Genomic DNA, 25776 nt, shown 5'->3' on the forward strand with positions numbered 1-25776 from the left:
TTTCTGGTAAACGTTTTCCTATCCTAATTGTCCTCATTTCCCCTGATCTCATGGATCATACTTCTATTTTTCAGGAGGCATCTGATTCTATGCTTATATGCTCATAGCTGCCAGGTCAACAAGTCAAGGGGCAGGTATCTAACTATAACATGCTGTTCAAGGGAAAGGCTAGAAGGTGGGCTTTCCTATGAGATTACTGTTTCCAGTAACTTAAAACAACTTGTCCTTCCTTAGTCTGCCTTGAGGATCTTCTTTGGTCTTCAGAAGAAACTTTGTTTATCTCTCTCATCATCCTATTTCTCTTCCAAAAAATCTATAAGACAAATAATGTTTCTTGCTGTCACACTGAAACCTTTCTGCAACCATTTCTACTTCTTTAGATTTATATTATGTTTTAATCATTCATTCCACTCTACCTCTTGTGTTGTTAAAAATACACTTTCTTTTTCCAGCCTCTCCCTTCTCCCAGTACCTTATCCATCCTCCCTGAATACTGCTTCTTCAATCACTCCCATGCCTGCCATTTTTAAAGAGCCATCCACTTTCCAGGGTCTTACATCATCTAGGCTCCTTAAAGAGACCATCACCAGAGAGATTTTTGTTCAATGAATATTCTTACAGTTTAACCAACCAGGAAAAGAAAAACTTAAAAAATCAGACAGAGAAACAAGGCAGTTATCACAAGTAAGTCAGGGACTAGAGAGGGCAGGTATTCCATTTGTAAATTTTGTCTCATAATAGGGATTGAGAACTTGTGGTTTTGTTTCAGTGGTGATACTTTGATTTTTGCATAAGCTTATATTTAGTCAAAAGGGAATGATTTTCAAATTTTCCACGGGAGAAGCTTCGACTTGGTTCTCCTACGTGGGCTCCCTCTCTGGCATACTTACTGAAAAGGACGAGGCTGGCGTTGGTCATCCCCAGATTGTTGGCAGCCACGCATGTATAGTTGCCATAGTGCTCCTCAGTGACATTGGTCACTGTCAGGGAAGACTGGCCCTCCGTGCTCTTAATCTCAAGGCCATTGGCACTATTTATCCTAAGGGTTCAAAGACAGAAGAGTAAAGAGAAACAACTATGAAGATTTGGTGTAGTCATTTCTTTTTCATCTTTAAATTGAAAAAAAGGGAGGGAAAGGAAGTAGTTAGAGCCTGTTGATTCTGCTCAATTCCCCCTGGTGGCTCAGATGGTAAAGCAGCTGCCTACAGTGCGGGAGACCCAGGTTTGATCCCTGGGTTGGGAAGATCCTCTGGAGAAGGAAATGGCAACCCACTCCAGTACTCTTGCCTGGAAAATTGCATGGATGGAAGAGCGTGGTAGGCTACAGTCCATGGGGTCGCTAAGACCCCTTTCACTTTCACCAAAGTATCAGAATGAAAGTCTACTAATGGAGACAACTCAGGAATGGATGGGTTTCACTGAGCTTTGGTTTCTGCTCCAGGCTAGAAAGACATGCAGGTGGAAACTGCCCACTCTGTGCACGTAACCTGCGTGCTTTGAGAGTCCAAGAGCTACAGTCCCAAAGCACCAGGTAAAAAGCCTTGGAAAAGGAAGAGTCTAATCGGAAAGACCTATGTAATTACGGCTGGGGTGGGTTTTTCGTCAGGGCTTCTGGTTTCCCTCACTGAGCAGGTGAGACCCAGGGGGGCACAGCAGATTGGGAACAAACCTGGTGTCATCTCGGTACCACTCAAAGTCAGGCGCAGGCACTGCGGAGGCCTCGCATTTGAGGGAAGCTTTTCGGCCGGTGGTGGCTTCATTGCTCTTGGATTCCGTGATAGTGGGAGGATCTATAGGAAGGACAGACACACAGTTTAGTTTACATGAGCCTTGTATGATGCTCCAGAATTTCCACGCCAGGAGGAATTAGAAACAATAGTGTGACTGCAGAGGAGCAGGACAAAAACAGTCTTAAAGCTCCATTTATGTGAATGATGTGATTGGCTGAATGGGATTGATGACTAGAAAACTAAATGAAAATAAGAGATCAATGAAACTGTAGACTTGGTTTATTTAAATGGGACACTGAAAAGGGTTTTATGGGAATGAAATCTAGGATTTCTTTTTCTCTTCCAATAGATCTCTGTTATTCCAATCACAGGTTATCATATTTACATATTTTTTTTATTTTTGTATATTAAAAAGAAAAAGTGGTATATTAAGTGGTGATACTAAAGGACTTGGGATTTGAAATGTGTAATCTGAGCTTTTTTCTTTTTCACCTTCATCAGCATCATTATTATTATTGTCACCTTCAGAGATGGTAGTAAGAAATCTGACGAAAATCATAGAGCGCTAAAGTCATTTTAGCTCAGGCTTAGCCTGATACCATTGCAAGAATTCAGGAAAAAAAAACTGGTGTTAAATAATTGCTATACTGTTTTCCCTCCTCTGTGTTCCCTTATTTCCATTCTCCAGGTCAGTTTTGCTTTTATGAGTGAGAGTGCAGTTTGAAGTCTATCATGGTACATGAATATCTTCCTGGGGTTCCATCTTCTTCTCTCTCTGGCTGTTGTGCACTTTTTTTCTGCTTAGTACTGGGCCTACAAAACTGTGACAGCCTTAAAATGAGCTCAGAAATACATTCTAATTTGCCACAATTCTTTCAAGCAATCCCATGGAAAGTGAAACAAGGGTTTACAGGATCACAGGACTCAGCCACAAGGGTAAACTTGAGCTCTAGGCTTGAGGATGCTGTGTTTGTGCAACTTATGGACTTTTCAAGGAGAAAAAGACTTCTGTCCAAAGGTCATTTGGCAGAAAATGGCAACTTGACTGTGTGTACATGGATAAAATAGACCCAAACCACCTGTTTATATTTTACAGATGAAAAACCTTATTTAGGTAAATTAGTGAACTTTAGTGGAGAAGGCAATGGCACCCCACTCCAGTAATTCTTGCCTGGAAAATCACACGGACGGAGGAGCCTGATAGGCTGCAGTCCATGGCGTCACTAAGCGTCAGACACGACTGAGCGACTTCATTTTCATTTTTCACTTTCATGCGTTGGAGAAGGAAATGGCAACCCACTCCAGGGTTCTTGCCTGGAGAATCCCAGGGACGGGGGAGCCTGGTGGGCTGCCATCTATGGGGTCTCACAGAGTCGGACACGACTGAAGTGACTTAGCAGCAGTGAACTTTAGTATAAAAAATCATTGAATTCATCTCTGCTCTTTAGTACCTGGTTCAGCTCACTTTTTTCAGAGTTTTCAGAGTTTTATCTTCCTAATCAAAAACTATTTTCCAAGTTTTCTGCCTCTAGAAGATCTAGATTCTCTTAGTTTAAAAAGATGTACAAAAGCATCAGTTTAGTCTGCAATTTTCTCCCCCATTTCATTTTCACATGAGCTTGGATGTCTTTAAATCACTGTCAGAGAGAGGAGGAGTTAGAGCACACCTGGAGAGCATGGCCAGCCCATGGATAAACATGTGCCAGAGTGGATGGGTTGTGTTCTATTTTAGATTTATCTCCTCATTTCTGTAGAGACACAGAAAGGCAACATGGAGAGTGGAAAGAACCCTGGACTAGAACCTAGGCTTCCTGGAATTTAGTCTGTTTGGTTGTGTGGACTTCCCATCACACACTGTATCTTTTTGAGTCTTGGTTTTATTATTTATAAAATGAAAGAACAACACATTAGAGATTTATAGAGTATCCCTTCAACTTGGGGGAAAAAAAAAAGGCCAATTCTAACCAAAACAGCCCATTCATCACAAATGGGTAGCATGAGGACCCAAGTGTTATTTTCATATCTTTAATCCTTAAATTGCTAATTTCAAAATTGTAACTCATTTATCTAATATATGGGTTGGGGGGTCAGGATTAGCAACCAGAAATAGAAACTGGAGGTCTGATTTTGACTCTTAACCAGAACTGTGGCCTGGTCAAGTGTCTGTACCACTTCAAGCTTTCTCTTTCTCATATTTTCAAATAAGAAATTAGTTTAAAATGATCGCCAAGGTTCCTTTTAAAATTCTTTCATTCTATAATTGGTTATGTGGATTGTTACAGCACATGAGTTCAGAGGTTAATGTAATGACTAGAGGTAGTGGTATGAGGGAGATATTTGTACAGAGACGGGGCATTGAGTAAAAATCAAGAGCTTGGATTTAAAGTTTGACAGACCTGAGCTCAAATTTAGTCTCTGTCCTTCATCATTAAGAGAGCTCATTACTTTGTCTAGAGTCCCACTGTTGCAATATCGTCATCCATAACATGCCGGAACCAGAGGCAGGGAGGATCATTTGGAGATTGCTGAAGGAACCCAGAGATAGCCTGCACTAGGTTTGTGATAAAGGGGATGGAAAGGAATGAACAGGACAGATTTGAGATGGAGAGATATGGGCTGCTAAGAACAGACACGATTAGATGTGAATGGTGAGGGAGGAGTATCAAAGATAACACCCAAGTTTCCAACCTGAGTATCTACGTGATGCCATCCATTGAATAATGTTAGTTTCCCATCTTCACTGCCTTGCTGTATTAGGTTAGGCTCTTACACTGCTAGTAACCCTATAATCTGTAGAATGTTGAGCAGAGGGATGATCTTGTTTGTGAGTCTATTGGTTTCTTTAACTTCTCAATTTGTAAAATGAGTTTTCACCAGTGTTTGTGAGTTTCTGGAACCACATGGTTAAGAGTGTGATGAACAGCCCCAACCTGGGCCAGACTCCATGTTTTCCATTGCCTCTACCCTGGAGCTCATAGTTGGAGCACCCAACATATTAATAGTCCGTGGTAGAGGTCTTCCAGCCCCTCCATCATGGGACCAGTCATACAAGTCCTAGCTGTACAGTTTTATGGAAGCGTTCTTCCTCACTCTGGATGTTTCCTTCCGTGTGGTGGGTGGGAGCTTACTTAGTAAACCTCCTTGCTCTGGAACCCAGGGGGTGATTTTTCTACCAGAAAAATTAGGGAAGAACAAACTCGGTTTGTTTGCTTCATCTCTCTTCTTTCTTTCTTCTGGGACCAAACTTCTGATGGGGATCAGAGGTTCTCTGCTTCTCCAGACTGATGTCTTACACAGGCTCTCTCCTTCCTGCTGTCATGTGGGCACGCCTGTCCTGGTCCAGGGCTGCCACGTCTGGGGAGGTAGGTGGGGCACACTAAGTTACTACGTCTAACCATGTTGATTTCTCACAATAGGGGCAATTCGGCCTCCTCTATGTCTCTTTTACTCATTTCTCAGAACCTGAATAGCCAAGTAGTAAGCTATTTATTGGGATTCCCAGGTGGACTAGTGGTAAAGAACCTGCCTGCCAATGCTGGAGACATGAGACACAGGTTCAGTCCCTGGGTCAGGAAAATCCCCTGGAGAAGGGAGTGATAACCCACTCCAGTATTCTCGCCTGGAGAATCTCATGGACAGAGCACCCTGGCAAGCTACAGTCCATAGGATCACATAGAATCAAACACAACTGAAGTGACTTAACACACACACACACACACACACACACACACACACACACGCACTGTTTATTAGCTACTCAGAGATGCCAGCATGGTGAGAGTGGTGGTGAACTAGGCTTGAATACTTTTGAATGCATTGATCTTGGGACAGGATGAACTAGTCAGTTATAAAGGCCAAACACTTGTTCTTCTCCTTGAACATCTAGAAGTTTCTCACACCAAGGTGTAGTCACAGAGGATGATAAATGTATGAATAGTTCATTACTTCTAGTATTTCTCAAATGACACAATGGTGCAGGCCTGTTTCGTTCCATAGCTTATTGGAATGAACATTTCAAAATTCATTTGTAATGAACTCTGCATGGGTGAGGCTAAGAAAGTTATTACAAATTATATCATGGCATGTCTAGTATGGTTAACATAATAGATGTCCTCACTCAAAATACAGTTATAATTAAAATGTGGCTTAATAAAAATGCTGCACAGAGGTCCATTGTTATTCTTTACATGACTTTGCAATAGCTTATAATTGTCAGAGGACTCTTCTGGTTATTACTTTAAAATTTGGGTTCTGAAAATATTAATAAGGGCTTTCTTCTTATATCACCATCAACAAGACTCTTTCAATTAGAATGAACCTGATAACAATGATAGTGGCCTAACAAACAGAATATCATTCATTTAATCTTCCCAGTGTTTGGAATAATAGTATAAAGGAGCAAAATTCTTAATAAAAGATTCAATTTATAGACATATACCATGTGTCAGCACTCTCCTAGGCTTTATTTATTCTTTTCATTTAAATAGTAGCCCTAGAAGTAAGGATTATTAACCCTATATTATGAATGAGAAGGCAGGTCTGCAGAGGGTTAGTTAACTGTGAAAACTCACACAGCCAGCATTTGATGGAGTCCATATTTGAACTCATGTTCTGAAGCCCATGCTCTGAACTTCTCTGTATTTCCATTTGAAGGAGTTCCTTTGGAGAGAAATTAACTCCTAATATGGAAGAACACCATTTTGGAGAGCATGCTGGTAGCTTAAAAGGTAAATGTTACATATTTCAGCTATTATAAGGCACCCAAATGGCACAACATACATTGGCCCTGTGGATATAAACCCACATTAGAAATCAGGATTTGTGGGCTCAATTGCTGCCTCTGCCACTTAGGTTGTTGCCTCTTGAGGGTGACACATTAACTTCTTAGAGTCTCTCACCTTTGAATGTAGATAATAAGACCTTCCTACCTATCAAGGCTATGGTTTTTCCAGTGGTCATGTATGGATGTGAGAGTTGGACTGTGAAGAAAGCTGAGTGCTGAAAAATTGATGCTTTTGAACTATGGTGTTGAAGAAGACTCGTGAGAGTCCCTTGGACTGCAAGGAGATCCAACCAGTCCATCATCAAGGAGATCAGTCCTGGGTGTTCATTGGAAGGACTGATGCTGAAGCTGAAACTCCAATACTTTGGCCACCTCATGCGAAGAGTTGACTCATTGGAAAAGATCATGATGCTAAGAGGGATTGGGGGCAGGAGGCGAAGGGGACGACAGAGGATGAGATGGCTGGATGGCATCACTGACTTGATGGGCATGAGTTTGAGTAAACTCCGGGAGTTTGTGACAGACAGGGAGGCCTGGCGCGCTGGGATTCATGGGGTCGCAAAGAGTCGGACATGACTAAGCGACTGAACTGAACTGAACCTGTCTCACAGTCTTAATGAAAAGACCAAATGAAGTCTCATATATTAGAGCACATTTATCACCTGAAGTGATTACATTTATTATTATTATTATTATTTTTACTATTTCTCACATGATGTCTAGGAAGGAAAGAGGGCTTTAGAGTTAGACCTGGGCAGAGTCCTCTCTCTATCACTCACAGGTTCTTTGGTCTTGTGGCAGACAATGCTTACATTTTCTGAGCTCTGTTTTTTTCCTCTGCATTGGATGATTTGATTATCCCCCGGGTTAATGTGTTATGGTGGGCCAGCCGGGTCGGGAGCAGAGAACATCAGCAATAAGAAAGTCATTGTTTTCAGAGAATTTAAAAACAATGAAACTAACTAAAAGTTGTCTTTTTTTTAAAAAGATCACCATGTACCAGCAATACTAAACCAAACATACCAAAAACTGTCAGTGATAAAGTAGGTCAATACTCCTTTTATGGAGACAGGCCAGGTCCCATACACTCTTTCCTTGGTTGACCACTGTTGGTGAGGTGATTACAGTGAATCATACAAAATCTCCAAGAGAGTCTTGGTACTCTGGAGGTATGCAGGAAATGATGGTTATTGCTCACATTGCAAAGTTACAGTAGAAAACTGCAGTACTCTGGATTCTTACTGAATAGTTCATCTGACAATCCCATAATAGATTCACAGACATTAGGATGTGTCTTTACTGATATCATCCCCAACACAAGAGTAAACTGCAGGTTGTCATGGAGAATAGAGAGGTGTAGCCATGAAGTGTTAGAGAAGGTAACCAAACCAGTCTGGTTCCATATTGAGCAGTTATTTTCCTTGACTTTTATCATTAGGTGATGAACCAAAGTATTGAAGAGTCCAGTTAAAATACAGATACATAATCTGGAGACAACGGATGTCCCCAGTCACAGTTGTAGAAAATATGGTAGGTAACCTCGCTTCCTTTAATACATGGCTATCAAATGTAAGGGTGAGCTTTAGAAATGCCAAGGTCCCATGTCCCATAGCACCTATGTTGGGATGGTTAGCTCTGGACACCAGAGTGGAGGTAGAGCTGAGTTCAAAGGGAGAAAAGAAGAAGAAAATAAAAGTAACAGAGTGACAGTGTGATTGTAGTTGGAGAAGTAGCTGTGGAAAAGCTGAAGGCAGGAATATTAGCTGCTCAGTGGGTTCGGCAGCAGGCCTGACAGCTGGGGGCAGATTTTGAGAAAAAGTTCTCCAAGAATAGGAAAAGCATCCAGTATAAGAAGAGTCCAAATAAAATTCAGTCCTCTGTCAGTCCACTCCATTGTTCTTGCCTGGAGAATCCCAGGGACAGGAGAGCCTGGTGGGCTGCCATCTATGAGGTCACACAGAGTCGGACACGACTGAAGTGACTTAGCAGCAGCACTTACTGAACACTTACTATGCACTAGACATTATCCTTGGGATACTGGGCACTAGGATAAGACAAATCCATGAGTAGCTACTTTTAACTTTCTGTGAGAACTGAAATTGAGGAATTACACTTAGAACCAATAAATGGAAGGACAGTTGTCCCTAGGGTTTGTATCTAGATGAAATTGGTAGCTAAATTCTAAGATATTGGAAAGTAGAAGTCTTGCCTATTGAATAAAATTTTACTAAGTTTATTTAGTTGAAGAGATTTCAGGTCAATAATTTAGCTTCTGTAAATTCCAGGACCTCCTACCACTTAGAAAATAGATTTTGCATGTCTAATGCAAATGGCTAGGCACAGTGCTGTAGACCAACTTTGGAGAAGGATTACCCAAGAGGAATAAAAAGGTGAGACTGTAAGATCCAGCTTGTGAACTAAACAGAGGAACTGTTTTGTCTCTCTTGTTTACTGCTCTAGCTTTCAGTGCCCTGCAACAAATATCTGAGTAAATGAATCAATGAGATGTAAATAGGAAAAAATTACCAGCACTGGGATTTATTTTTTTTAAGTGGTACTCTGAATCAGTTTCATTATGATGATCTATTCAGCCATTAATTCTCTTAGCCATTCTGATCCCCTGACCTAATTGCAAACCTTGTGCCTTTTTTCAAGGAAGAGGAATCAGCTTAAATAATAGGCCATTTTCACAGCACAACAACTACTCATGCTCAGTCGTGGCCAACTCTTTGGGACCCCATGGACTATGCCCACCAGGCTCCTCTGTCCTTGAGATTCTCTAGGCAAGAATGTTGGAGTGGGTTGCCATTTCCTCCTCCAGGAGATCTTCCCTACCCAAGGATCGAATCTGCATCTCCTGCATTGGGAAGCAGATTCTTTTACCACCAAGCCACCTGGGTAAGCAGGCTTATATGAGGTGATGAAGGTGATGCTGGAAATTTGTCAGTTTGCATGAATTTTGCTAACCCAACCTCAAACTGTAATTTCATCTTGGAGACTTCATCTTCTTAATACAACTGCATTTAAGTAGGGTGAATTCTTTGAACAGGACAACAGGTGCAGTGCCTAGTTGTTTCAATATAATATAAACACAGCTTAAGGAAGTGCTGGTAATAAGGTGTTTCCAAAGGACATTGACTTAGAATATGCTTCTTGATTTGTGACCAATATCAATTTGCAAAGTCTGGAGAAATGTTAAGAGAGTAGAATTTACCTGTGAGCATGTGGGTCACCTATTCATTCAGTAAACATTTACTGAGCAATTTTTATAAAGCATGTGTAGGTGCTGCTGTTTAGGATGGACTGGCTGACTAAGCTCATTTTAGTTTTCTGTGTAATTCCTTATGACATGTCTTTTTAGCATCTTGAGGCCCTGTGCATATTCTTCTGTGGTTCACTCATCACTTGGAAAAGCTCACATTTTTATAAAAGGCTTTTCTTGAAAATTATCAGTATTTTCTTCTGTTCTAAGTTACACTTCAGGGACAGTCAAGAAGGAGCAGTGTCAGACTAATTGCACTAATAATAATAGGACCCAGGCGGCTGGCTTTGATCTAGGGAACCATCTGCAACGCCGACCGCTTTGATGTTTCACACAATGGAAGCATAAATATTTTCAATGTACTCCATGATTGGACTTTCAGAAATCTAATTAAGATGAAGGTCAATTAAGAGAAAATAAAATCTTAACTCCGAAAGTCAGAGAAGAGGTGGAAGAGGACGGCATGGCTGTGTGTACATAAAAGAAGCTAGCTAACCTAATTATAAACTTATATCAACACCAGAGAAATTGCCTTTCATGTGAAAAAAAGGTCCTAAAGCATTTTATAACATTGAGATCATTAATGTGTCTTTGAAACACACCCAGGACTGGAAAAGAATAGTAATACTGGCATTTCAAATCTCTATTACTTAAAAAATAATCACAGACAATGACAGGATAAAAACACTCAGTTTAGTTCAGTTCAGTAGCTCAGTCATGTCCGACTCTTTGTGACCCCATGAACTGCAGAGTGCCAGGCCTTCCTGTCCATCACCTACTTCTGGAGTTTACTCAAACTCATGTCCATTGAGTTGGTGATGCCATCTAACCATCTCATCCTCTGTCGTCCCCTTCTCCTCCTGCCTTTGATCTTTCCCAACATCAGGGTCTTTTCAAAAGAGTCAGCTCTTCGCATCAGGTGGCCAAAGTATTGGAGTTTCAGCTTCAACTTCAGTACTGACAATGAATACCCAGGACTGATTTCCATTAGGATGGACTGGTTGGATCTCCTTGCAGTCCAAGGGACTCTCAAGAGTATTCTCCAACACCACAGTTCAAAAGCATCAATTCTTCTGCACTCAGCTTTCTTTATAGTCCAACTCTCACAACCATACATGACTACTGGAAAAACCATAGCGTTAACTAGATGGACCTTTGTTGACAAAGTAATGCTTTTTAATAGGCTGTCTAGGTTGGTCATAACTTTCCTTCCAAGGAGTAGGTGTCTTTTTATTTCATGGCTGCAGTCATCATCTGCAGTGATTTTGGAGCCCCCCAAAATAAAGTCAGTCACTGTTTCCACTTTGGACCTTATCAAACGCAGCCTCTTGCTTCTTGGAAATGAGTGCCATAGATGCTACAGCAGTGTTGTATCTGTAGATTCATCGAAATCTGGTGTGAAGGGGATTTTGCTTTCTGTTTCAGAATGTTGCCAGGCTGGAGCAAGGCCATGGGAAAGAGTGCAGCCCAGAAGAGACCAGGTCACCTAAGGCAAGTTTCCTTGGTTCTTTATGCCTCTGTTTCCAAATTTTTAAAATCAGACTAAGCATGAGCAAACTCCTATGAGTTTGCGTGAAGATTAAAGCTCAAATATAAATCCCTTAGTACATAGTAAGAGTTGAAAACACCTGTTCCTCTTTCTCCTGAGGAAGGGCACAGGCTTTAGAATCACAGACTGGAGTCTGAATCCCTTTTCTCACCCTTGCTTTCTGTGTCACTTTGGAGAGGCAATTATACCTCCTTGGACGTTAGCGTTTCAAACCCTGAAACAGAGTCAATGGTATCTACCTGGCTAGGCACTTTATACAGAACCAGCAGCACCTAGGTCAATTGCATGGAAGGCTTAAGATGGTGGAAAGTACCTTATCACTGTCCAAAGAGTATTTTAAAATATGGGTTAAGATGTCTATGCATGTGTGTCTGTGCGCTTTTGGGCATGTATGTATATATGTCATCTGTGCATATGTGTTAGTGTGGAGTATGTACTTGTGTGTGTGTATGTGTTAAACACACAGGAGAGAAGAACTGTCAGGACACACTTTTGTCCCTGTCACTAGCCACAATTATGTGATGTGGGACTTGAATGACATGGAAAGTCACTCCTCACTGAACAGGATAAACGAATTCTCTTTATTCCTTTGCTGGGTGACACACATCATATGGATCTGCCCCTGCCTCCCCCTCTTCTCTTTTGAACTACATCTAAGGATCCTTTCATCTGAGAAGTTCAAAGTATACCCACTTACCTATGCATCTTACTGAAATCTTCTTTTCTAATCTGCCCATACTTGGGGACAAATACATAACCAATATTAACCCATCAGGTATCCCCTGTCGCCATCAGGGACACATGGTATCTGACCACGGTGGCTTAAGTTTGTTCCCAAGGCCAATTAGCTCAATGGCAGAGGATAAAATATGATCTTGAATTATTCTCTTCTGACAAACAATCCATTAAGATGGAAATTCCAGCTAAAGCAGATACAAATGGTTGTTTTTTTCCAAAGTGGTATGACCTTGGTCTTCACAAAGACCAGAAGAGTGATTGCCCGAACTGCTAGTGATGTCTGATTATGTTTTCTTAATTCTATAGTCTGAGTAAAAGATAGAGTCTATTGTTAAATGCATTATGGGTTATATTTAGAATTGGTACAGTTGATTTATCAAATTCAAAGGCCAAGTCCTGCCCTTGGATATGTCCAATGTACAAATGTGCATCCCTGACCAGAGGAGCATCTGCTTGGAATGCAATGTTCTCTTGCTAACAGGATCTGTAGAACTCACGGGAGGTGGAGGTGGGCCCTGGACACATGGCATCTGTCGGCTCCTGCCGTACTCACAGTTCACAGTGACCTTGACTTGTTTGACATCCGCCGAGGAGACCTCATTGGCAGCTTTGCACTCGTATTTGCCTGACTGCTCCCTGGTGATGCCGAGGATCTCCAGATATTCTTCTTCTCCTTCAAATTCTCTTCCTGAAAAACAGAGGTTTGCATGATTTTTTTAAGTTTAAAATATGCAGCAGATTACCATTTTTTTTTCTTTTTATAAGCAATAAGTCCACATGGCTTTTCAATAATTTGATAGTGTTCTTTGTCTGAGGTCAGGGTCTATGGATGCAGACCCCAAGACAAAAAGTATATGTGAAAATGATCAAGAAGGCAGTGTTCTCAGGAAAAACTGGTACAGCAGTGGGAAAATGGGATCTGGGAGAGAAAGGAGCCAAGCCAGGGAGCAATGCCAATGCCAAGTCTTGTTTCACAGCGGGCAACCTGGCTCAGCCGCTCAGGGAGCTCTGGGCACAGTATGGAGCCCAGTTCCAAGTTGTCCCCACCAAGAGTCAAGAAACTGGAATGTTTATACATCCCATTCATCAGTCACTGGTTAAAGGCTTAGAGCAAAGTGGGAGTTGTGGGGAGGGGCATGCCAGTTGTAAAGGGCTCAGAGGGACAGTCCCTGAAGCACTGAATCATCCATTAGACCACATTGCAAATCACACTTTCCACTGAAGTTGTTATTAGGACAAGCTGCTTCCTTTTGAGAAGCTGTCACTCTTCTCTCCCAGCTTACGTGGAATTCTATTCATGAAGGTCATGTCCGAAACCCTATGTTGTAGTTATGGCTTCCTTCTTCAGTACCAAACTACATCATCCATGAGACTTTCAGGGCATGGGCCAGCCAGATGCATGAGAATGTGCTGCTGATGGTTCATTTTGTCACATGGTGGGGTGGGGAGGGCTAGGGAGCTAAATATCATTGGCCTAATTCATTGGAACCAGAGGTCTGGAGGCCCATTTTGGAAAGCTGCACAAAGCTGGATATGTTCATTTTTATAAAGAAATCTCAAGATAGGCAGGTTTGTTGATTAAATGACTTTCTTTCTGCAGGTGCAGGGGTGAGACATGGAGGGGGAGGAAGAGAAAAAGGGGAGAGAGAAGGTGAAGAGGAATGGGGATTGAGTAGGGAAGAGTTTGGCCAGAAAGTCCTACAGACTGCAGCTAAATTCAACTTCCATCCCCCTCAAGTTGCCAAGGCCACTGCTGTTGCGTTAGGACAGAGTAGCTGGGAGGGTGCTAGAGGACACAGTCCTGCTACTGTGAGGAATACCTGCTCCTGGTCCTTCTACACTAAACGGTACCAAACAATAGTTCTGTTCAGATACTACAAGCTGCTTTCCTTTTCTGGAAATTCTCTGAAGGCCAAATCAACATAGCAGCCAGCCAGCAGAGAGACAAATTCGCTGTCTAAATATGTCAGCTAACTCTGTTAACTAGCTTCCCAGTAGAAGCTAGTGCCTCTTTGATAACATCCTTTAACACAGCTGTCAGGAGCACTCTTAAGCTTCACGTCTTCTGTTAATTGTCACTATCACTAGTTTTGAGGAAACTTTGCAATCCCAGCAACAAAAAGGCAATAGTTATAATAATTTGGTTTGGAGTCCTGCACATTATCAAGTACGTGCTTCTACTGAAAATTTTATAGAATTAGTCTCTAAGTGCCTAACTGCATATGGGCTTCCCTGGTGGCTCAGTTGCAAAGTATCCACCTGCCAATGCAGGAGACATGAGTCCCATCCCTGGGTGGGAAGATCCTTTGGAAAAGGATATGGCAACCCACTCCAATATTCTTGCCTGAGAAATCCAATGGACAGGGGAGCTTGGCGGGCTACAGTCCATGGGGTTGAAAAGAGTCATACACAACTTAGTGGCTAAACGACAACATGTAGCTGCATATTACAGTATGCATATGAACAAGTTCCATTCCAAGAGCATGTTCCTAAGGCCAATTTGTCCATAAGTTCAACAAAGTTAGCCTAGGTACCCAACTAACATAATCAGCTATATAGTAATGTAATGTAATGTATTTATAATACTTTTCACACAAATAATACATAAAAACAAACAGAAATAAAGAAAACATTTTTAATCTTATAGTACAGTATCTTGAAAAGTACAGTTCTACAGTACAACAGTTGGCATACATCTGTGTACAGGCAAGAAGAGTTACTGACTGGAAGAGGAAGAGAAGATGGGAGATAGGAGTTGAAGAGTCATCAGCAATAGGAGATGAAGGGCAAGCTGCAATTTCACTCATGCCTTCTGTGATTGGACATGCGAGGGCACATTCACATCTCTGAAAGTTTGCAACTTGAAGGTTTGCATATAAGGGACTTACTGCATTTATAAAACACTGTTTTTTTCCTTCCTTTTGTTTTCACCTTTTTTCTTCTCCACACTCATGCATGTAGTCAGATCTGACTTCTCATGCCACAGAAGTTGAATGTGATAAGAAAGAAAACAGAAATCTTGGAAAGGGTAACAGTCTACTTTACTGGGTTAGCTGGGAAGAATTTGGGCTTGGAGGAGATAAAAAGATCTTTCCAGCTTCCTTGCAACCATGAACTTAGAGTCATGCCAACTAAGTGATGCTAAGAATCTTCAAGCTAAATATAAATACCCTGAAGACAAATGGCAACATTGACAACTGAAGACCAAAATAGGACAAAGCTCATTAAAAATCTGGAGTGCAAAAGTGGGATTTACAGTAAAGACAGCATTATTGATTTTGAGAATAATGGTGGATTATAATGAAAAAAGAATTAAAGATGAGTTCAGAATAGTTTGGGATTTCTGCCCCGCTCTGCTTCCACATCCATCAGCTTTATTTCCAGGTACAGAATTGTTAGTAGAAGAAAAAGAAAAGGACTAGAGTTTTCTTAGAAATGGCCAACAACACTGAATTCTTTTCCCATCCCATAAAATAACTAGAAATGCTGAGTAATGAATCCCTATCTTGCTTTTTTTTTTCCCAGTAGTCATGTATGGATGTGGGAGTTGGACTATAAAGAAAGCTGAGCACCAGAGAATTGATGCTTTTGAACTGAGGTGTTGGAGAAGACTCTTGAGAGTCCCTTGGACTGCAAGGAGATCCAACCAGTCCATCCTAAAGGAAATCAGTCCTGAATGTTCATTGGAAGGACTGATGTTGAAGCTGAAACTCCAATACTTTGGCCACCTGATGTGAAGAACTGACTCATTTGAAAAGACCCTGATGCAGGGGAAGATTGAAGGTGGGAGGAGAAGGGGATGACAGAGCATGAGATGGTTGGATGGCATCACCAACTCAATGGACATGAGTTTGAGTGAACTCCGGGAGTTGGTGATGGACAGTGAGGCCTGGCGTTCTCCAGTCCATGGGGTCGCAAAGAGTCAGACACAACTGAACGACTGAACTGATCTTGCATTTTGAATTTCTGAAAGGTATAAACCAGTTCCAGGCATGAGAAAGATGATTTTTTAGCAAACAACCAAGGTCCTGTCCATTTGGGAAGATGGCACCTGTGAGAGTAAACGTTGAGATGAATTAGAAAAAAGTAAAGTAACATTTATTGGGTTTTGCATCTGAGATTCTCACATGAATACCAATGTAGGTATTCATCATCTTATTTTTTCCTGATAGTGTGTTAGTCACTCAGTCATGTCTGACTCTTTGCAACTCTATGGACTGTAGCCTGCCAAGCTCCTCTGTCCATAGAATTCTCCAGGCAAGAATACCAGAGTGGGTTGTCATTTCCTTCTCCAGGGGATCTTCCTGACCCAGGGACTGAACCTACGTCTCCCACATTGCAGGCAGATTCTTTACCATTTGAGCTACCTGAGAAGCCATGATAAGCAGATAATAAGTCTTCATGGGATGAATTTTCAATCTGATGTGTTTAAGAAAAATTCACCCAATCCTACCTCAGGATAAAGGGGGAGTTTTCCTTTAAATGTCCTACCCATAAGACAGAAAGGTCATTTTGTTTCTCCCATGCTAGCTCTCCTACGCTCTGAAGGCCACCTGTCTCTCCAGCAAACAATGTGCACAGTTGGTCCATCAGAGCAGGGGATTCTCAAAACGCTAACCAAATATAGTTAAGAGAAACTAGATGGTCTTCCCTCATTCAACAATCTTGATAAAAATTTAAAATATTAAACAATATCTCTGGGCCCTTCTTGTCATTCTTCCTTTATCTCTTGGATCCTTCAGTGGGACCTCTTATCCTGCCACTTCTTGCTAGTCTGTTTTTCTTGTATCCACAGGACACTATGCCTACAACACACAATCTCTCACTTGATCTTTTCTCATTAATCCACTGTGATTTGAGAGGAAATGGGCTTTTCTTCAGTTGCTAGAAAGTCAAAGAACCAGACTATAAATTCCTTGGAGACTGTGTCTTGCAATATCCCCATGCACAGCACAGGGTCTAACACAGACTAGTTACTCAATAAACATTTGTTGAGTTAACTTAACTGAAAGAGGAAACAACAGCAGAAACTAGGGTCAGATTCAACACATCATCTGCTTAAGGGAACCAAGTATTGGAAGGTAATTTCCATACCTTCTGTTCTTTCTGTGACAGAAGCTGATGTATACATTCACTCCCTTTTAATGATACTAACAAAGAACATTTTCACTGGGGAAGGATGGGTGTGCTGAGTACTCTGCTGTTGAAATGCTGCATGGAGCATCTCTGGCAGTGTCCTAAGGATGTATCTGCTGTGGGTATTTATTATTTCAGGAGAAAGTGCACAGCAAGGCCCCAGGTGGAAATGGGCACAAGGCCATATTTTTCATCAGACCAACTGCAGTTTCTTGTTTCAAGGCATGGACTACAACACGTTTATCTTAAGTTGCAGAATTTTAAAATGCACTCAGATCTTTTTGTTCCCCTCCCCTGGCCCCCATGTGTCTGTACCCCTCAGGGCACCTATTTTCCCATTCTTTCAGTTTCGGCAGACTAGCTGCTCTCAACCCAGGGGCCCTGTCACCATCTCCCTCTCTCAAAAGAAGACTCTGAAATCAGAGTCTGCCACTCCACCTGTTGGTAAATTCTCTGGTGGAATATGGGCCCTTCTCATATTAGCCATAATGTGGCTAATATGGGCCTTTCCCTTGTTCCTATCATTTCTGCCCTTGTATAAATGTTTACTTGAAATGCAAATTTCAGTATTTTGGTATTTTAAACATCTCAACCTATTTCCACAAGCTTGCTCACGTTGCCGAGTGTTATATTTATTCTGGGATCTGGCGTTTAGTTTAAATCTCCCTTTGCTTGCTGTGCTTTTGTGTCTCCTGGCAATATGCAGCTACCAGGCTAAATAACTTCTCATCCTCCTCAGTGAATGTGCCTTTCAAACTCTTCACATAATTAGCATATTGCCCCTTAGCCACTGTTTACTCAAGTTGTACATATTAGTTCTTTTAATATTTCTTCATAAGTCAGAGAGAGGGGCCTCGAGCTAATAGCAGGAGGAAAATGTTCTCTTCTGTGTTTCCTGATGTAGAGGCAAATCAGTCAGGAATAACGCCAATTAAACTACACCAGGTGCTACCTTCTGAGTACAGTACCTTCAGAGGGTGGTGCTTTGGTGAAATCTGTAGAGTTCACATACAAGATGTTGATTCATTTAGATTTCCAAGGTCAGCCAGGCATTTGGAAGCAAGCAGCCATTTGAAATTAAACACATGGCCTTGGTGTTTCTCTATCTCCCCTTCTTTCCTTCTTCCCCTCTCTCCTCTACCCTCTTCCCCTTCAATATGCATACATACAAAGGGCTATGTATTTACATATAACCATTTAACTTTTAGGAAATAGCATGCAAATTCACTAACACCCAAATATTTGTTCACTAAACACAGCAAGCCTATTGAAAATTCTCCATGGTATGACATCCAATACCCTATTTAAAATAAAAAAAAGATTGCTACCCTAATAATCATTATGATATCTTTCTTTTACCTTTATCTGAGATACAGGAAGTAAAATTTAGAAAACTTGTTAAATTTGAGTGTTTTATGACTTTAATGTAAAATTTCAAGGATTCTCACATGTTAGGAAATGGATGAAGCATTTTTCCCCACTATTCTGAGTCATATGTATCACATCTCTGTAGATCATTCTTTTACAGAAGGGAAGATGGGTTTTAAATGGGGTTGCCATTCCCATTATTAACTTAAATTGGAATATTTTCTAAGTAAGTGACTGTAAACACGTTGGCTGTAAATACAAACACATATACAAAGGTTAATGAAAGGCAAAGAAGTGGTACTCGTCTTTCAGGTATATATGTATATATGCATGTATGTATGTATGTGGGTGTTTGTGTGAGTCTGTGGTCAGAAAGGGGGGCAGTGAAGAGGGTGAGCAAAACCCAGCTATGAACTTCTACCTCTAAAAAGAAAAGAAAAAAAGGATCATGAATCAATGATGCCATTTGAAGTTTCCTGTGGTAACTTCAAATGCTGTAACAAGTTTCTGTTCTACAGTACATTTCATGTTTTCATTTTTTTTATCCTAAGGACGTACCTGTTCCTGTTTTTGTTTCTTTTTTTTTTTTTTTTTTTTAATGCACATTACTTTCTGTACAGACATGCTAAAAAAAAAAAAGGAAGAGAGAAACACAAGAAATCTAGAAAAAAATGTTTGTGATGGGTTCTGTTTATATTTCCAGCCATGTCTCTAGATCCTTTGAAGTTTTTGTTTCTCTGCTTCACATTCTACCTGAGAGACCATTCAGTGTTTGACAACATTTCTGTCCAAAGGTGGAAACAGCTTCTCATTCCCACTTCTCATCACCCATCAAGGGAGGGGTGAAGAGTGGTAACTGATCCATGATTGAAAGAAGACAGTGTAGGTGGCAGACACAGCTGCCAGAGCAGCAATCATAAGAGAATAAGGAATCACAGGGAAGAACAATGTATTGAAGGGAATGAATGTGGCGGGGGGTGGGGGGGGGGGTGGAATGGAGAGAACTGATACAATGAGGATGATTATAAGGAATAGTTAGAAGGATAGAAATGAAAGAATAGAGAGTTCTCCAGAGACAGAGGTATCTGACTATTAAGATATTTGCGCCTACATAGGAGGGAAGGGGTTGGTTACTCTGCGGTAGAAATGCTCCCTCTCTGAATAGTAAGACACAGCACGGTGCGGATTGTGCAAATTGTCCCCATGCCTTCTGTGGCCCCAAAGGGTGTAGTTAGTACCCAGAAATCAGAGGCAAGCACAATGCCTGGAAAGATTCACAACTGGCTTTGACTCTATGAATGAGCATAGGTCACATGAAGAAGTAAACCCTGGCATTATATTTCCTGGCATCCAGAGAGATCCAATTCATTACGGTTTGTGTTTTTGTTTTCATATACAAAAAATCAGCTAGCTGACATAGTCTGAGCTCAGCATCCAACCAGAAGCTGCCTTCCACACATCCTTTTCAGGGGCATGTCATTTTGTTATTGTGCTCACACTTAACCATTACCTCCTACTTGGTGTCAGTTTACAGAAACCATTCAGCCTTTCTAAATGCTAGGCTTGGAATCAAGATCCTCTGTGTTTAGTCCTCTGATGGGGAATTGTATTGGTGACAGCTAATCTTCCACTGTAAGGACCATGTCTGGCTTTGCTCATCAATGTCCCCCTAGTGAACAGCTGGATGCAAGAATGCTCAAGGAATATTGCAGAGGGACTGTGGAAGGAGCTACCACTTAAAAAACACACGTTAGATATTTTGTTAAGTGATTCAGACATGATCATATTTAATTCATAGTGGTGGCTCAGAGGTGCTGCCTGCAATGCAAGAAACCTAGGTTCCATCCCTGGGTTGGGAAAATACCCTGGAGAAGAGAATGGCAACACACCTCAGTATTCTTGCCTGGAGAATTCTGTGGACAGAGGAGCCTGGTGGGTTACAATCCATGGGGTTGCAAAGAGTCAGACACAACTGAGCTACTTTCACACTCACATCATTAAGATGAGGAATCCAGGTTTAGAGTGTACCTTTAAGGAAATTTCCAGAGTTTGTAATGATATTAAGGAAGAATGCAGGTTTGAACTAGGTCTGTGGACATTTGGAGACCATTTTCCTATCTAGGCATGACTATTTTTATCAGTAAAGATTCTCATTAGTTGAATTCTTAGCTCTCGGAATCTGCTCTAGTTCTGTCTTCTGAATATAACTATGAGGTTGAGAACGGGACACTTGGGGAATTTCCAAAACAGTGGAGCTCAGTTATAGATAAAGAAAATAAAAAGACAGTCTTCAGTTTTTTCAAAGTTTCTCTACTTACTCATCAAGAGAATCAAATAAAGCAATCAATGAGAAAAAAGCTGGTATTTAAAAGTTTATATGCACTCATTTACAGAAGTCCTTCCAAAAGCAATATAAAGCCACTGTTGCACACAAATGCCAACAGACAGCAAGGGAGCTGCAGGAACAGTGTAGAATGCACTTATATTAGGAAAGACTTACTGGGAGAAGTGAGTTTTCAAGAAGTTGAAAAACACAAGTGGACAGAAACAAAGCCAGTGAATTGTAAAAGGGTGTGGCAATCTGGTTATCCTGCCTGAAATAGAGTTCTCCACACAGGAGAAATGAGCAGCGTGATATGACAGCAATACATAGGCAGGGGTGTGAAGGGTGTGTGAAGACTCTGGACTTGCCATGTTCAGTATCTCTGCATCTCAATGAAGGCACAGTGGCGTCTTCTGGCTCCCATAAGACACTGAGTAAAATGACATTAAAAAAATGATTTATTTTAAACTTTCTTTGTTCCATTTTTCCTTCCTTTCTTTCTTGAGAAAACAGGGTATGTAAGTGGGGAACATCATGGAAATTTTACTTGTCTGAAGTCTTTTGTATAACAACACCACGTACTCTCAGTGCCAATTTCTTGGTGTACTGAGTACCAAAATGTACAGTAGTAAGCTGCCCTGTGAACGTCTGTGAAAGTAGAGATGTTTCTTCAAGGTTGTCAAATAGCCATCATCAACCCTGACAAACTGACAGTGGCTCAATACTGGGGAGGATGCTGAGGCAAAGTCTAGACTCAGTGGGAAAGAGTGGAGAGGTCTGTGAGGGCAGGAGAAGGGAATGCGTCATCCATCCTCAGAGCCTCACCTGTTCTGGGGTCTCCTGTGGTCCACTTGAGTTTTCTAGGGTGTGAAGAAATATATTCTAAATACAGCATGTTTTCATAGATTGAAATCTAGTGACTTCCTGGGCTTGAAGGCAGTTAGTGCCATTCAGGAAAGTAGGAAAGGATGCATATTTTGGGGTGAAAATAATGAGCTCCATTCTTGACACGGTTGGTATCAGGTTGGACTATCCTGGGGATTGCATTTCACAGGCACTCAGAAATATATAGAACTGCTCAGAAACTAGGGCTAAATGTAGTTAAACATGTAATATATATACTGGTAGTAATTCAAGCCTTGGTAGAAGAGACTATAGTACATTTGTATGATGTAGCATTATGTCATAAAGCAGGGAATCATCGTCTTACATCTTTTTTATTATTCTGGGATGAGGGGAAGAAGAGGCAAAGAGGTAAAACTGGAAAAAAAAAAAACAAACACACACTTAGAAGCCTCCTTTGGAATAAAATAGACATAAAAATTTCTGCAGGTGTTGATTGTGTTTTAGACTATTTCCTAAGAAGGGGGCGAGGCAGAGATTAGAGCTGCTGGTCAGAGGCAGCAACAACAAAGATCCTCCCACCATTGTCATCAGAACTGTAGGGGGCCTTCCACGACCTGTCATTAGTGACTCTGCCAAGGCTGAGGATTAAATATCAAGAGAGATGAGAGCAGTGGCCGCTGCTTTTAAGAGTCACATAAATCAACTGGCATTTCGTAAGTGAATGTGTTAAACTCAGCAGGGCAACTGCACTGTGGAAGGATTACTGGGGATAATTTTGTGGCTGCCGAGAAGTCTTTGAAAGGTAATTAAAACAAAGGAGGCCTTGGCCTCATCTGGTCCTTGGTCCTGTCATCCCAGGCCCCGACATTGCAGTGACATTACTGGGGCTCAACCCCAAAATCTCAGTCTCCCTTCTTAATCTAGCCTCACTGCTAAATGAGCCCTTCTAGCCAATTGAGGAAAGTATTCTTGTTTAGAGTCTATAAGCAAGTAATGAAGAGGAAAGTAGAGGGTAGGGATGGGGGGAGGCCAGAAAAGAAAATGGTTAAACAGACAATAGAGAACAGATTGGTGGTTGCCAAGGGGGAGGGAGAGTAGGGGAGGATAGACTGTTTGGAGTAAGCAGATATAAACTATTATATATGGAATGGATAAACAACAAGGTCCTGCTGTATAGCACAGGGAACTATATCCAATATCCTGTGCTAAATCACAGTGGAAAAGAGTGTAAAAAAGGATGTATGTCTGTATAACTTAATCACTTGGCTGAACAGCAGAAATTAACACACCATGGTAAATCAAGCATATTTCAATTAAAAAAATAAATAATTGAAAACCCAGTGACTAAGAAGAAAGTTTAAAAAAAAAATAAAAGACAAAAGTAGTTTAAAAGCAGGTAAGAAGTCTGGAAATTTGCTTCTTGCCTTTAGACCAAAGTGAATGAATGAGGAATTACCCCATCAACATTCAGTTTGTGTTGCTGCCCTCTGTGGACCAATACCCCTCAGTCTTGGGGTTTTTGAGCCTCTGTGAGGCAGACGGATTGTAGTGGAAGTGAGGGTCGTGGCGGCAGAGTTGGGGCTACGCTGGAGAGGTGGAGTAGGAGAGACAAGGAGGCTCATGCCTTCTCTGGACAGCAGTTGCCCTCCCAGGGTGGGCCCAAGCGAGGCTATGAGGCCAGTGGGCCAACACTTAATAAGAAAACAGCAGCGATTTGTCTCCACTGCTATTTATGTTTCAAGTGCATGACAGGCTGTCGGTGCAAGTGAGGGTCGCTAAATTTACTGCCTTTCAGATTACTGCCACAGTCTCTGACTTGACAAGTCACTTCATTTAAAAAGCACTGCGTGAGGATGTTTCCTCCACTTCTTTTTAAATAAAAACAAAGGGAGAGGAAAAGGCCACCACAGAGGTTTAAATGATTGAAATGAAGGAAGCCCCCAAGACTGCCTTCGCCTGATGGGAGGGCGCTGCTTTCACACACTCCACTCTAATTAAAGTGGCAAGTGAGGGAAAGGGGTGGCCCCGAAGTTCTCGGTTTGACTGATTTGTGGACTGGATGATATTTTTATGCAGCTGGGGTGGAGGTGTGTGTGTGTCATAAAATGAGTTTTCATACCTTAAACATTCAAGTGGAGATTCCTTTTAAACAGCTGGATATTGTTGTTTAAGCAGCTGGATGTCGTTGTTTAAACAGCTGTTGTTGTTTAGTTGCTAAGTTGTGTCTGACTCTTTTGTGATCCCATGGACTGTTGGCCTACCAGGCTCCTCTGTCCATGGTATTCTTCTTTAGGCAAGAATACTGGGGTGGGTTGTCATGCCCTTCTCCATGGGATCTTCCCAACCCAGGGATTAAACCAATGTCTCTTTCTTTGGCAGGCAGATTCTTTACCACTGAGCCACCAGGGAAGTCCAAATAATTGGATATAGGTGAAAAATAAAACTACTTATTTTTTAGTACTTCACTTTTATATCTGTTCATTTATTTTCTGACCTCTTTATAAACAGAAGAAGATAACTACAGCCAAAAGGAAGGACTTAATCATCAATGGGGTAAAGGGGATAGAGATAGGGTGACTCCCAATGCTGAATAAGAGTAACAATTCAAAATATACAGTTTTGGTATAATAAGACCTAAATACTTAAAAATACATATGCTAGTGGATTCTGATCTGAACAGTAGAGCATGGTTTCTGAGTACAATTACAAACAATCATTTGACAAATATCTATTTCTACCTTGTGAGGCCAATATTTAAACCAGAATTACAAGAATTAGAGGAAGTAGAAGAAATATATTATTCCTGACTCTATGGAACTCACACACTTATCAAGGATAGATACAGTTAAATAACCCTGGAAGGCCCTGATTTTATTTCATATCAGTGGTGGTGGTTTAGTCACTAAGTCCTGCCCTACTCTTGAGACCACATGGACCCCTGCCAGGCTCCTCTGTCCATGAGATTCTCCAGGTAAGAATACTGGAGTGGGTTGCCATTTCTTTCTCCAGGGGATCTTCTTGACCCAGGAATTGAACCTTCATCAACAAAGTTAATACATAAATATTAAGACTAAAAATGTATTTAAAATACATATGACATAAAAGGGGCTACAAGCTCAGTCGGTAAAGAATCTGCCTGCAAGGCAGGAGGCCTGGGTTCGATTCCTGGGTCAGGAAGATCCCCTAGAGAAGGAAACAGCAATCCACTCCAGTATTCTTGCCTGGTGTAATCCTACAGACAGAGGAGCCTGGGAGGTTACAGTTCATGGGGTTGCAAGAGTCAAACATGACTGAGTGACTAAGCACACATGACATGAAATAGTGGCTTCCAGTTGACTCTAGTGGTAAAGAATCTGCCTACCAATGCAGGAGACACCAGAGACAAGGATTCAATCCCTGAGTTGAAAATATCCCCTGGAGGAGGGTATGGCAACCCACTCCAGTATTCTTGCCTGGAAAATCCCATGGACTGAGGAGTCTGGCCAGTTACAGTCCATGGAGATGCCAAGAGTCAGGCATGGCTGAGCAATCGAGCACACGTGCTCACACATGATGTAAAAGGGCCAAACTCCTTAAAAAGTTGAATTTTCAAAGTCAGCAGGCTAGACTGACTATTTGGGAGACAGTTTGACAATATCTACTAAAGCTGAGGACATGAAGTGATCCAACAATTCCACTCCTATGTGCAGAGATGTTCACAGCAGCACGGAAAGCACCCACATTGTGAAGAGATGAAATAGATTGTGGCATATTCATATAACAGACTCCTAGACAGCAAAGAAAACGAAAAGATGACGGCTCTATATAGCATGTGGGCAATCTCCCAAACAATATTGTGTGAAATAAATAAAACAATCAATATAGTATAAATGCCCTCCTATGAAAATTACAGATAAGCAAAACCTATTGTTTTTCCCATGAATGCTGTACAGTTGTAAAATTACAAAGCAAACCAATGAAAAGTTCATCACAAAGTATTTTTCACTGTTTTTTGTGTGTGTGTGTGTATGTGTGTGTGTGCTTAGTCATTTAGTCATGTCC

At 41.3% G+C, this 25776-nt stretch overlaps 1 protein-coding gene across 5 annotated transcripts in view; it reads right to left on the bottom strand.

Annotated features, from left to right (window-relative positions):
* LOC122445571 (limbic system associated membrane protein) overlaps window positions 1–25776 on the bottom strand; it is a 687896-nt gene that overhangs the window by 41823 nt on the left and 620297 nt on the right. For all 5 annotated transcript variants that reach the window (XM_043474966.1, XM_043474967.1, XM_043474963.1 and 2 more), the window contains exons 4-6: window positions 12616–12750; window positions 1670–1790; window positions 891–1039 (exon numbers count right to left, since the gene is read on the bottom strand). In XM_043474966.1, the coding sequence (XP_043330901.1) occupies window positions 891–1039; window positions 1670–1790; window positions 12616–12750 (405 nt within the window). The remainder of the gene's footprint in view (window positions 1–890; window positions 1040–1669; window positions 1791–12615; window positions 12751–25776) is intronic.

This window comes from Cervus canadensis, chromosome 7 (genome assembly GCF_019320065.1).
Source record: "Cervus canadensis isolate Bull #8, Minnesota chromosome 7, ASM1932006v1, whole genome shotgun sequence".
Classification (NCBI taxonomy): Eukaryota; Metazoa; Chordata; class Mammalia; order Artiodactyla; family Cervidae; genus Cervus; species Cervus canadensis.